The sequence below is a fragment of the Pocillopora damicornis genome, chromosome 6 (assembly GCF_964200805.1).
Source record: "Pocillopora damicornis chromosome 6, jaPocDami1.2, whole genome shotgun sequence".
NCBI lineage: Eukaryota > Metazoa > Cnidaria > Anthozoa > Scleractinia > Pocilloporidae > Pocillopora > Pocillopora damicornis.
This window is the reverse complement of record NC_142675.1, coordinates 24,783,483-24,795,614: the sequence shown is the minus strand read 5'-3', so window position 1 is coordinate 24,795,614 and position 12,132 is coordinate 24,783,483. Positions and strand designations below refer to the sequence as shown.

At 39.3% G+C, this 12,132-nt stretch overlaps 2 protein-coding genes across 7 annotated transcripts; one reads left to right on the top strand and one right to left on the bottom strand.

The window, feature by feature from the left end:
- LOC113676240 (histamine H2 receptor) lies at nucleotides 1-2,038 on the top strand. The gene has a single exon (XM_027192874.2). The coding sequence runs from the start codon at nucleotides 418-420 to the stop codon at nucleotides 1,429-1,431; it is 1,014 nt and encodes a 337-aa protein (XP_027048675.2). The 5' UTR covers nucleotides 1-417; the 3' UTR covers nucleotides 1,432-2,038.
- A 1,011-nt stretch (nucleotides 2,039-3,049) lies between these two features.
- On the bottom strand, nucleotides 3,050-11,862 carry LOC113676242 (uncharacterized). 6 transcript variants are annotated; one of them, XM_027192876.2, is made up of 7 exons: nucleotides 9,526-9,716; nucleotides 7,613-7,779; nucleotides 6,545-6,671; nucleotides 5,779-6,213; nucleotides 5,078-5,473; nucleotides 4,261-4,677; nucleotides 3,050-4,044 (listed from the first exon to the last, which is right to left on the bottom strand). In XM_027192876.2, exons 1-7 carry the CDS (start codon nucleotides 9,584-9,586, stop codon nucleotides 3,782-3,784), a joined length of 1,866 nt encoding a protein of 621 aa, XP_027048677.2. In that variant the 5' UTR covers nucleotides 9,587-9,716; the 3' UTR covers nucleotides 3,050-3,781. The 6 variants fall into 6 exon arrangements, with proteins under 6 accessions (XP_027048677.2, XP_089065885.1, XP_089065884.1 ...); XM_089209759.1 differs by having other exon boundaries at nucleotides 5,078-5,470; nucleotides 9,526-9,707; XM_089209758.1 differs by lacking the exon at nucleotides 9,526-9,716 and adding an exon at nucleotides 11,735-11,862 and having other exon boundaries at nucleotides 3,050-4,677.
- Between the last annotated feature and the right edge of the window lie 270 nt (nucleotides 11,863-12,132).

Genomic DNA, 12,132 nt, shown 5'->3' with positions numbered 1-12,132 from the left:
CAACGTCAAAGATGAAGTCAGTGCTGAGCTACTTAAATACCATTTCCTTTTTATTTGTTCTCGGAAGGCGGAAAACGACTTACGAGGGTATTATTTGTTTGATTAGTTAAACATACTGAACATTATTCACGGAAAACCCGCAAAATATCCCACTAAGACGCGCTGGAAGCGGAAAGGCGGGGCCAGATATAAACAATGTCGATGTAAATCTAAATTTAAATTACTAAGCTCTTGTGAGAGAGATAGCAAGTTATAGAACAAATATTGCTTTCTATCTAGTAGATAAACAATTATCTACGCGTTTGCCGAATTTTAATCCTACATACGTGATGTAAGGAGAAACTATAAAAGCATTTACTGGGGTCACGTTAAAAGTTCAAGACTTAAATTGGTTGAAAGAGGAGATCGACGACTGTAATGGCGAATAACATATCGTATATTTCACCTTCAAACTGCTTATTTTTGGACACAAATCTTCAGCCTTTGCCTTATATCAGTGTGGCAAATATAGTAGCGTGCGTTGTGAATGCGATTTTTGCGTTCATTGCCGCGTCATCGAACGCTATCGTTTTGATATCAGTGTGGAAATCACCAAGTCTTCATACCGCTCAGAATACTCTCCTCTGTTCGGTGGCCTTTACTGATTTGCTTGTTGGCGCTGTTATTCAGCCTTTAGACGTTGTTCAAAGAATCATGGAGGAAACAAAAAACATCGAGATCTACTGCAGAATCCGTCTAGCCAAGAACTCCTTAGCTTGGATAATATCGAGTGTATCATTTTTTATTTTGACAACTATTAGTGCAGAGAGACTTGTTGCTCTCTTAAAACCTTTTCAGCACACCAGGCTTGTTACTCATCGACGTATCCTGCACTTGGTGTTCAGCTTTTGGGTAGTGTGCGCCATAATTTACCTGCCGAGATTTTTCGGTCTTTCCAACAAGGTATTCTTTATTATAGCCTCGATCCTCGTTTTCGCAAATTTGGCTATCATCGCTGTGAGCTACTTTAGGATATTTCAAGTCATCAAGCTCCACCAGCGAAGAATCGACCACGAGGAGAGCTTGAGAAGCCATTTTCACGGCAAAATGGCCGAAGCGGACATGAAACGGTATAAAACGTTTACAGTAACAGCAGCGTATGTAATAGGACTGGTTGCTTTGTTTTATATCCCATTCATTTGTTATCTTGTGGCTTATGCCATGCTTGGATTTACCGGACCGGTCAAGTTCACTTACATTTGCATAGAGACATTATCTTTTGTCAACTCATCCATAAATCCTTTTGTATATAGTTATCGATTGAGAAATATTCGTAAGGCTATAGTTAGAACCTTGCACTTGGCAAAGCCAATGTCTTCTAGAAGAAATTCCTTCAGTCGCCGTGGCGAAGTAGTTGATGTTCGCAGCAGGCACGTATCTTATCAAAACTAACGTAAACAGAAGGTACTCGGCGATTTTTTCCGTGAAGGAATTTCGACTCGTTGTGACCGTCAAAGGGAAATACCTTAGAATAGAATAAAACCTTGAAAAAAATAGTTGATGGAATAGATGGACGACGGAAATAGCCAATAATAAACCAAAAACATAACAGTTATGACTAAGGAATACCAACATTGACGCCCACTGGAAATTACGAACTTTCGAAGTTAATGTCACGATCCAAATTTTAAGTATGACGTGACTCTCTTTCGATAAGTTCAACACGTAGGCACTCGCAAGGAGCCGAGTAAAATTATGGAGCAATATCACGCGTGTTTTCAAAGTTGCAGAAATTTCCTGAGTCACGTAATTCTGAGCATTTCTGGAAACACAAGTGATATTACGAGAAAAAACCCGATAACTGGGACTTTTTACAACATAAAGGACAAAATTTTCGGGTAGGTCAAAATTTCACGCTGTTGCGCGATTTCGTAGTGAGCTATTTTAGTGGTCAGTTAGCGTCTATGAAAGCTAAAAACAGCAGAATTATGTTTACTTTGCCACCACAGCGCTATCTAAAGTCACATTCCCAATAAAGAAATTATTATTTTAAGGAAAAGTTAAGCCTTTTTTAATTTTTTTTAATTTCAAGTAATTGTGCCCAAGACAATTACCGAAACTAATGAAAATAGCCTTATCTCAGCCAATCAGCATTTAGTAATTTTTCCCTCTTTGTTATAAGCTTTGTAACTTGTGGATACTTGACCAGCAGATACAGGATTTAAAACAAAATTCGTTTAAAATGTGGCGTTAATTGGCCAGACTTTAATTACATTTTGGATTAAACCATCAAAAGCAAACTGGGAAAATGGTTGAAAAGTTGAAGCATGAAACAACAAAAATAATGATAAAATTAAAACAAAAATTAATTCAAGAAACAAGCAGCTGTTTCAGTATTTCAGCTTCAGAAATTAAGAAAGCTCCCCTGTAGATTTTAAAAATTGTCAGATGTGGTAAGCTGCAGGTTGTTGGTCGCGCGATAAAACGGGAAAATGATTCGATTATAATGAGTTAGGAATCAAATCGACCGTGGGTTTCCTACGCTGTGAGAATATCTTTTCTGGAACTGTTCAAGTGATCAAGATTATAATGGCAAAAATACGCCGAAATTTTTCTTTTGAAATAATCATTAATTTCATTAAAGAGTACTCAACTAATTTTTAATTTCATTTTCAGTTCGGCATCAATTGCGTGTTTAACTCGACCGATTTAAATTTCGGCAAACTGATAAATGTAACAAAACATTCAAACACAACATCGGTCATGAGAAACAAAACAGCGTGCTACTCGCCAAAACATTAAGCCTCATCAAACCATTTGAGGAAAAATTGATTCGATCAGTTTTGGTGACTACAACAGACGCTGTAACCACGAAAACTGAACAAATCTTGTGACAGATAATCGGGAAAATATTTTGATCCAACTATTTGTGTGTCGAGCTATTGTGACAGCTTTGCAGGCTATAAACAAGAAAGTGCACCGATTCTATAGCTGGCACTGACGCAATTTTGTTGATTAGGCCGGGAGAAATAATCATCGGCTGGTATTTTTCTTCGATTTCCCTGAATTATTTCGGTGGCTTTTAAAATACTTTTATTGTAGATTTCGTCGAAAAAAAAGTGCAAAGTACTGATCTACAGATAAAAACGATCATGTTAATTTATGAAACTCAGTGATATTTGTAGAAATATTTCCCAACCTCTTCGTTAATTTAATCGCGTAATAGAGTACAAGAGTGGAGCGCACGCATGAGGGGGGAGGGGGGAGGGGGGGGTTGACTTGAAGAACTGGCGCCCTACCCCTCCCACATATTCCTCATTTGTCAGTCAAACCCAACTCTCGCAAAATTTTTCCTAGTCATTGAACGTTGGACCATGCAAACATGGAGGGTCCTGAACACTCAGACTTTCGCTGCGTTAACATCCAATGCGTTTCAAATCCGTTTCCACCCGTGATCGTCGTCACTGTCTGTACCATGAATATGTTCTATGTCAGATCTGCTCCACGCAGTCTAATTTGTCCTGTAACTGACCTCAATAGGAAGCGAGAATAACATACGTCATCAAAGTCTTGGAAAAAATATAACCTAAAAACACAAACTCGTCTGTTCGAACTTCTTTTTAACAGGATACTCATCGAACAGCTAATGTTTTCGAGTAAGAAACTACAAAAGAATAAAAACACATGAAAAAAATTATGCACTCTTTCCAGTGTTTCCTGACTCGAATCCCAACATGGCTAATGCTAGCAGTTAAAAAAAAGCAAAAAACGCGAAATTGTTATAACTTCTCCTGTCCGTCACTCAGGTCTTACGACAGTGATATTTCACAGTGACTGTGTTCACAGCTTGCATGCCGATTCCATACTTGCTATATTGGACGCTAAATTGACATTCGTATCTACCATTAACTCTTCGGCTGTTTCCGTTGCATTCGCGAAGAAAGTCCGATGTTGGAGACACAAGTATACGTGTTCCGTTGTAGAGGTTGATGGTTACTTCGTCAATTACGAATCGTGTGGCGGGCGGTGAACATTTTAAGATGATCGGAAACGTGGATGAAATCACTGCAGAGTTAAAAAAAAATTGTAAACATGTAAACAGATAAGCAACTAAACATGTAAAAAAGTAAACAAATAAACAAGTTGATAAGGAGAAAAATAAGTAGTCGAGAACGCAGAGAAAGTAACTGAAATACGCGAGCAGCGTAAAAGTAAACAAGTAGTCAAGTAAACAAACGATCAAACAAACAAACAATGTTGCTGACAAATGGTATTTCTTACCCGTGCAAGGTCTGCTATGCGGACCAACACAGTCCATAGTGGTCTGTGGATCTCCAAAGCAGAGTCTTTTGCGCGACAAGATTGGAAATTTTGCACAGTTCAAATTAGCCAACCAGTGATCAGACTCATTTGCACAATCTCTCTTCACCTTCTCGCAAAATGATTGGCAGGGAGGTAGAGGTTTTCCATCAGACGTGCAGTATGGAGCAAGAAGAAAACAGACGAACCTTTTCAGATGCTGAGAACACTTTGATCTCATAAGTGAACTCATCCCTTTTGAGTTAAGGGTGGTATTCACCTCTATTTGGCTTGTGTGGTTCAATAGGTTTGGTAAAATAATGTTGCTGTAATTAAGACTCCTGCAGAATGGAATCTTGAGGGGCTGACAGTGTGACTGTGTCCGAGAAACTGCTGGGTCTGGATAAGAAGAAAAATAAGAGTAGTTAAGTTATGGGTTTCTTTCTTTGATTAGGAGGTAACTTTAGGTCTTCTGCTACCCAGTAAGATTTTCTCTCATAATTTTTAGAGGGAATTTAATAACACCTGCTACTATTTTTAGTTGCCATGTGTAATGGCTGTGACACACAAGTTTCGAAAACGTTCGGTAAAAGTAGGTTGTGACGGAATATAGCATGATATTATAGAATAACGCTGAGTCAAGCAGTAGCGTTAATGGCTGTATTTTTTCTTTGATGGAATAACTTGTAAAATGAAAATTTTACCGCATTAATACGCAAGTAGCATTTCCTTTCCTTTCCAGCAAGTTTTGATAGCAACACGGACATAACCTTAAATGAGTAAATAACATGCAGCTCACCTTTTGTATTGTTAGGTCTTGGTTTAAAACAGAAACCTGAGCGATTCAAAGGAAACTTTGGCGTACATTTCATAGCATCTGGCCAATTAAATCCAGCTCGCAACATAATAGGTTCGCAGCCCCGCCTTGCTTCCTCACAGACTTCTCGACATGGAAGGATCAACTCGTTCACGTTTCTGACACAAGGAGGTATATACAGCGTACACAGAAAAAAGCGAAGCACCGGGGAACACTTTGTTAGCACCAGAGGGTAAAATTCCCTAATCCGTTCCTTGGCCAAGTTCTGTGTTTTGTGTTTGAAGATGTTTGGCATCTGAACAAGGGTGTAGCCCAGGTCTTTACACATATCGGTGTTGAGTGCATAACACTGCTTTGGTACCACAATTGGTTCTACTACTATGAAGAAAAGGGAGAAAACTCTTTAAGAGCCATTACCCTATAAAAGTTCACGCGCTGAGAGTCAGGATCCTCGCTGGCGCTTAATGAAGTATCAGAGACAGAGAGGTGCATTTTTAGCGAAAGCTTTCCGAGGGAAAATTTATGCTAGAAGTAAGATTAAAAGGTCCTAGCTGATACCCCACCAACTATTTGAACGTTTACATCCTTCCTGGAAGAATGCCTCCCAATTCACTTTTTTCATCAGAATCTATGTACAAGTCAAATTGAACAGATTCGTGCGTGTTAAGCAAATGACTTGTTACCGTGGTTTATGGTGCCATCTTCGCTAACACAGGTCTTATCGCTGGGATCAGGAAATGAACTGCATTTGAATTTGTAAGGCCAACCAAACCCAGTCTTCTTCAGCCAAGGCTCACAGTCACGTTGAGCCGCGCGACATACCGAGCGGCATGGGGGCGTGACAGCGTTAGCGTCATAGGCGCATGGTGTGAAATACAATGAACACAAAAACACGTGAAGCACTGTTGAGCAGTTTGATTGGATCATACGAGTGAACTGCGAAAACTCGTGCCCAGCATCTTCGTGGTTCCTCTGATTGAAATTGTTCGGCAGCTGCGTGTAGTTGTAACCGACATTTTCACACACGTTGGGGATGCGTGTGCAGTGACCGGGGACTTGAGACGAGTTAGGTGACTGATCTGTCAAACCATTGTTTTGGCTTGAAGCGTTCTTGATGTCTATAAAAGCACAGATGGACAATAAGCATGTTGGCCGATCATTATTTATCACCTGGGGGAGGGGGTGTGGAGGATTTTGGTTGTGTCATGAAAAAAATCACCTGATAACCCCATAATGCTCTTTAATATTCTGATGATTCCCCCCTAAGTGGAAGTAATTGGCGACGACTAATCTCCCCTCCGGTCTCCCCTGAAAACCTAGCCTGTCCCAAATTTTCAGTTAATAAAATGAAGCGCGATAGTAAGCTGCGCTATTGTAGCAGAGGAGTGAAAAACGAGGGAGACAGGGTAGGGTCGAGTAGAACACGATACTTGCTTATTAGACACTTACCTGGCAGAGTCCTTACTTTTACCCAGCTGGAGTAAACTCCTCGTAATTTTCCATCGTTCATTAATGGCGCAATTTTTACCCTGTATCGTGTCCCTGGCCTAAGGTTGGTCAGGTTATACTGGTTCATCTGTGGTTCAAAAACAGGTTTACACAATTTATAAACCGTATGCAAAGTAAAAGCAGAGTACGTTGTTCATTTAGTACAGTTTTGTAGCCCGCGTGGTCTTTGTAGTGAGTGTAATCCCTGTATTTCCTGTAGGTATAGCTCGGCGCTATTGGTGTAGTTCGTTCCGTTGGGTGCACTCAGGTTAGATCGGTGCATCTCGTGAAGTTGGTGTAACTGATTTACTTGGTACACGTACCATAAACATCAACTACATGAAACTAGGATAACTTCAGCAAACTATAACGAACTACAGCAACTACACCAGCCTCGCCAAACTTCTCAAAATTTTACCAACTACCAAAAAAAATCATCCACCACTTCAAACTAACTCAACTTCGCCCAACGTCACCGACCACTTCGTTTACACCAAACTATATCAATTACACTAGCTACAGAAAAATTACACCAATAACAGCAAACTACAACAACTGAGGCAAATTATACCGAACCTCAGTAACTACAGCAAACTATAGCTACGCCAAATACCAAGCTACACAAACTACACTGAACTGCACCAACCACACCAAACTACACCTACTAAAATGCAACGAACTACAGCAACAACGCCAAACGAAACCAACTGAACTGCGCAGAACCACGTCAACTGAAGCGAACGCCAGGACTGATGTGACTATACTCACTATATAGCGAGACCACACAGTGATCACACTGACCACACTGACCACACTGATCACACTGACCACACTGATCCCAAAGACTGTGCTAGTTGAGCGACATACTCTGCACTTACTTTGTATTGAACGTGTTCTATTTTCGTGATGGTAATCATGTACATATTACCCGATCGGTATGTATATTATCAACTGATACAGAGTAACACCATTAATTAAAACTGAAGTTATAAAAATTGTTATGTGTCAGCAAAGTAAAAAGTAACTTACAAAAAGTTCAACGTGGATTCTTCTCTTGTGTTGAGCTTGAACTGGGACGAAGACAAGGCTGTACCCCGCCAGAGAATCCGGCCCAACCATGGGCAGGTCCCATGATAGTCTCAGAGAAGTAGGAGATGAAGCGTCTACTCTAAGCTTTATAGGGGTGCTTCTTGTCCCTACAGAATTTTAAAAAACAACAGAATGTATGAAAGTGAACGTCAACAAGTGAAACAATCACAGTTTTCCATCTAAATCCCATGTCATAACACGTTCACAGCTCAACCGATTGTCAAGCGGAGCAAGGGGTATCTTTTGTGAATGTCTTATTGTACACTTTCTTTAAAACGGATGTACAAAGCAATGGTATTATATAATCTCGTTTTACGTTGAAATTAATCAACGTTGGATTACGATACCGACAGAGTACCGATCTTTGTGGATGCCCCAAACGAAGAGAAGTGTGATAAAAAGAAAAGAAATACTGCAATCCCGAAAATATCTACCCTTACCATAATACCCCCTGGACAGATAAAAAAAGTATTGATTGATCAAAATTTAACTTGGGTGTGCGCAAGAACTATTCACGAGATCCTATGTCAATTCTTTGCGGGAGATGTTGTACGCCTTGTAGGACTTTGAGCAGTGATTTAGTAAGTTAAAATTTTTTTTTTTTTTTACGTGATTCTTAAGTCACAGCTAGCAAAAGAAACTAAGTTGCCAATTCAAATGCACGTTGTTATTGAAAAATTTAACAATGTATAAGACAGGCTTTTTCTTTGGAAGATTAAACAAAGAAAAAAGCCTCTTTACGGCTTTGCAAATAGCAGGTTTGTATTAGCTTTGCACCATGTTATCTTTCCATCCAAAAGCCAATTGAGAGCAGTCAGATCTTTTGCAAAGCAGAATTAGCTCATGTTTACCAAACAACAAGCACTTACTTCAAAACAAGCATACCAGTCAAAAATTTGGGCCGTGATTGGCTTCAAACCTTTGGCCCATGAGAGTGACCAGCATGTAATTTCTCGACACCACCCCTGAATCACACATTGTGATCACAAGAATGGAGGAAATTATCACAAATTAGAAAAGCTCTCGTTTGTTCAACAAAATCTAGTTGTCAGTACCCTAGGAAATGTATAGAGAACAGTTTGGAGAAGATGTATACTAAATTTAGGGTATAAAAGGTAAAACAAATTATGTAACGTTTGTTTACATTGGCTCGTCGTAAATTGTTGCACGAAAATGCAAAGTCTGGTAACAGCATTCCGGAGGCAATTTTCAGACAACTTTGTAAGATTGGGAAATCATTGAAAGTGATTGCAACAATTTTTAATATAGAAACTGACCCCGAAGGCAAATATTTGGCATTTATTTTCACTCTAAAGACAATGAGATTGAGTTACCTGTAAATGATGACAAGAAGTATTTGACACATTTGCTTTTAGCCGTAGACACGTTTGTCTTCTTATCAGGATTTTGACTGAAATACGATTTATTTTGTCTTTAAATAAATACACGCGTTGAGAGCGTGACAAACTTTGTTCCATTTTCACGTAAGCTGGGTGTCACATGAAATACCCAATAAACTTTATATATTGTGTAAGCTTTATGTGTCGGCATGCTAGGGCAAACCTATCGTTCCAGAAAAGGTGTCTTCAGAAAAAACTTGGCTTGATCAAACTTGGTTTGTTCGGTCGCGATCATTTCAATTTAAGAAAATAAAATCCCTTACACGGTGGCGTTTTCTCTGTTAGATATATTAACCTTGAGGAAAAGTGCTTTCGACAGTCCTACATGAAAACTTTCAGTAAAACATCCTAAGGAAACTGATCCACCTTCACGGAGTTACGGAGACCTCTGTTACGGCAAATTAAATGTGGCTGGTTGAACACAATTGGAAACTAATTTTCTGTTCACCTTACCTTTTCTGGCTCTGCAGATAGCGAGAAAAATTCCAAACCAAAAGAACACGAGAAATTTCATTTTTAGCCCTCTGCTCCTTGAAATACGTCGCAGCCCCCTTTAGAACAGCGAATGTGCTCTTGGCGTGGGCGTTCGCTAGTTGGGTAAAATGGCCCGCCTGATCTAAAAGTGCATACGGCTTTGTCTAAATAACTATCAGGAGACATTTCCGTGACATTTCACAGTTTTAATTGAAACTATGTGACCCCCTTAACTAATGCGTTTCTACAAAGCCACTTAGTTCAACAACATCAGGCCACGTCAAAAAGCGCATGAGATCGTTCGTTGCAAAAATCAAGATTGGCAATGAGTTAAGTAAATTAAATTTAGATTAAAAAAATGCCTACGATATTCTACAGTGGTTCGAACCCAAGAGTCCTTCCTTCTTGAAAGTTTTTTAACCTTCCTTACGTAATCCTTTTAGTAGACGACGTTCTATGTTTAAGGACTAGGAGAGAAAAACTGTCAAGACTTCAAGAGCCCGTTGCCACACACTTAAAATATTTCTGAAAGCATAGAGGACGCTGACAACACATGCCGTAACCCTAATTAATCTTTTTCCGAAATACTCCACGACCGCAAACTAAACTGTACAATCGTCTCGATCGTTAATGCAATTACAGATAAATTGTCATACTATTTGTCCCAATCAGCCCCGACTGTTCATTGACGTATTTGGTTTAACTTTTAAAGCGTCTGATATGGAAAGCAGGAGTTTTCTTTCTCAGATTTTTGACGTAAATCATATTTTGCGGCGTTTAATTTGGCAGGAATTTTTTCTTCGTGAGCTTGTCTTTGTCGATAGGCAAATTCCCACAAAGTAAGACCTTTAAAGTTTCAACATTGCATAATAGAGCTAAACATGTGTTGTTTATGTTTTAAAAAAAGAAGATACTACGAGCGTCCCGATTGGTCCGAAACACAAGGTATATTGTAGTACGCGCGTCCTGATTGATCAAAAACACATCGTATTATAAGGTTCTCTTCAGAAACTGAAATGCTGTGACGTTGCTTCATAATAGGTTCTTGGCTGGTGGTTTACAAACTTTTCTCGTGTTCCATAAACCTCCTGCATGGCTTATCACGCTGGTAAACTAATAGTGGCTGATGTTTAATGCTTAATCAACATTTGGAGGTTGCCAATTTGAATGCGTTATTTTGATGACATGTTGTCAGAAATACAAGGCAAATCTAACAGGGCATGTGGCTCAATTCTTTAAAAATAACATAATTTGTAGGAACAAGTCTGTCTCTCCTGATTTTAACCAATAACCTTAAAATCAAGGCATAACCTTGGTGACAAAATGATCCATCAATCTAATTCTGGACAGGAACTGCTGAGAAAAATAATCCATCTTTAAATAACACAATAAGAGCAACCTTCAACAGGGGATTACATTGCAATTCAAAACGGAAGGCTCGTCTCCATTACGCGAAGGATGAGAAGGATTTGGCGCTTATCAACGCTCTCTATCTTTAGAACTTCGTTCATCAGACGGTTTTTAATTACAGTTAAATTGGCAAAAACTGATTTTGAGATCAACTTTCTTAACAACCCGTACCTATGTGGAAAATTAAGGTTTGATTCCGCTTCTTCAGATTGATGGGTTCGTAAAATCATAGGCTAAAATGGGATGCTGCGAGGTCATTTGGGGAAAGCAAGTAATTGACTCACCGAACATTCTCTAAGCACAGGGCAGTTACTCGAACTTAATAAATTTAAGAGCTTTAACCTACACGGCCGCCTGTCACAGAACTAGTGTTATCTATAACTTTCTCCCTCTGAAACATGTGCCTTTGGATTTCCCCCGTGGGTCGTCAACGACGCTTTTTAGAAACAAGCACCTTGATAAGGACAAAAAAAAAACATGTGCAAACGAATCGATAACACATTGCGGGAGGTTAAACGAGTCTTGCTTGGGATCAGTGTTGCAGCCGGCTTCTTTTTTTCATTTTTTCAATTTATTTTTGTTGTTTTTTTTTTAATCTTTCTCCGTTTGTTTTAAATTGCGAGATAAGATGAAGATATTAGCACTAAATTCATTAAGGGGGGAAAGGTTCCTTCAGGAGAGTTGTGGGCCGGACTCGAGCCAGACGAAAAAAAACAAAAACAATAACGATTGTAAGTGTAACAAATATTCAGAAAAAGGTATTTGACGGCCTGCTCACCTCACGTCCCTGCGTTTGTCTTACTTCTTGTTTTTGTTCTAATGCCAAAGCTTTAACCCATCGATTACGTGCGAGTGAATCCTTTGAACGATGAACTTAGCACGCTGATATCAATCCTCTAACTTTCAAGATCTGATTGTTAATTCTCTCCACTTCCTGCTACACAATTCCTTGTAAATTAGTTCAAAGAATTTGGTGTAAGATCAAGTTTAAAACTTCTTCCTGGTAAGTTTGAGTATTCTTATTACCTGTTTGCTAGAAAACGTGTAGATATCAAAGGGAGAAATTACGTTATATCTGAGAGTTAGGGGGTTAACCCTGAAAGTCGATTGTACATGTTACGTGACGGACAGTTGATAAACCTCGCCAAAGTAGATTTCATGCCTGTTCAACCGTAC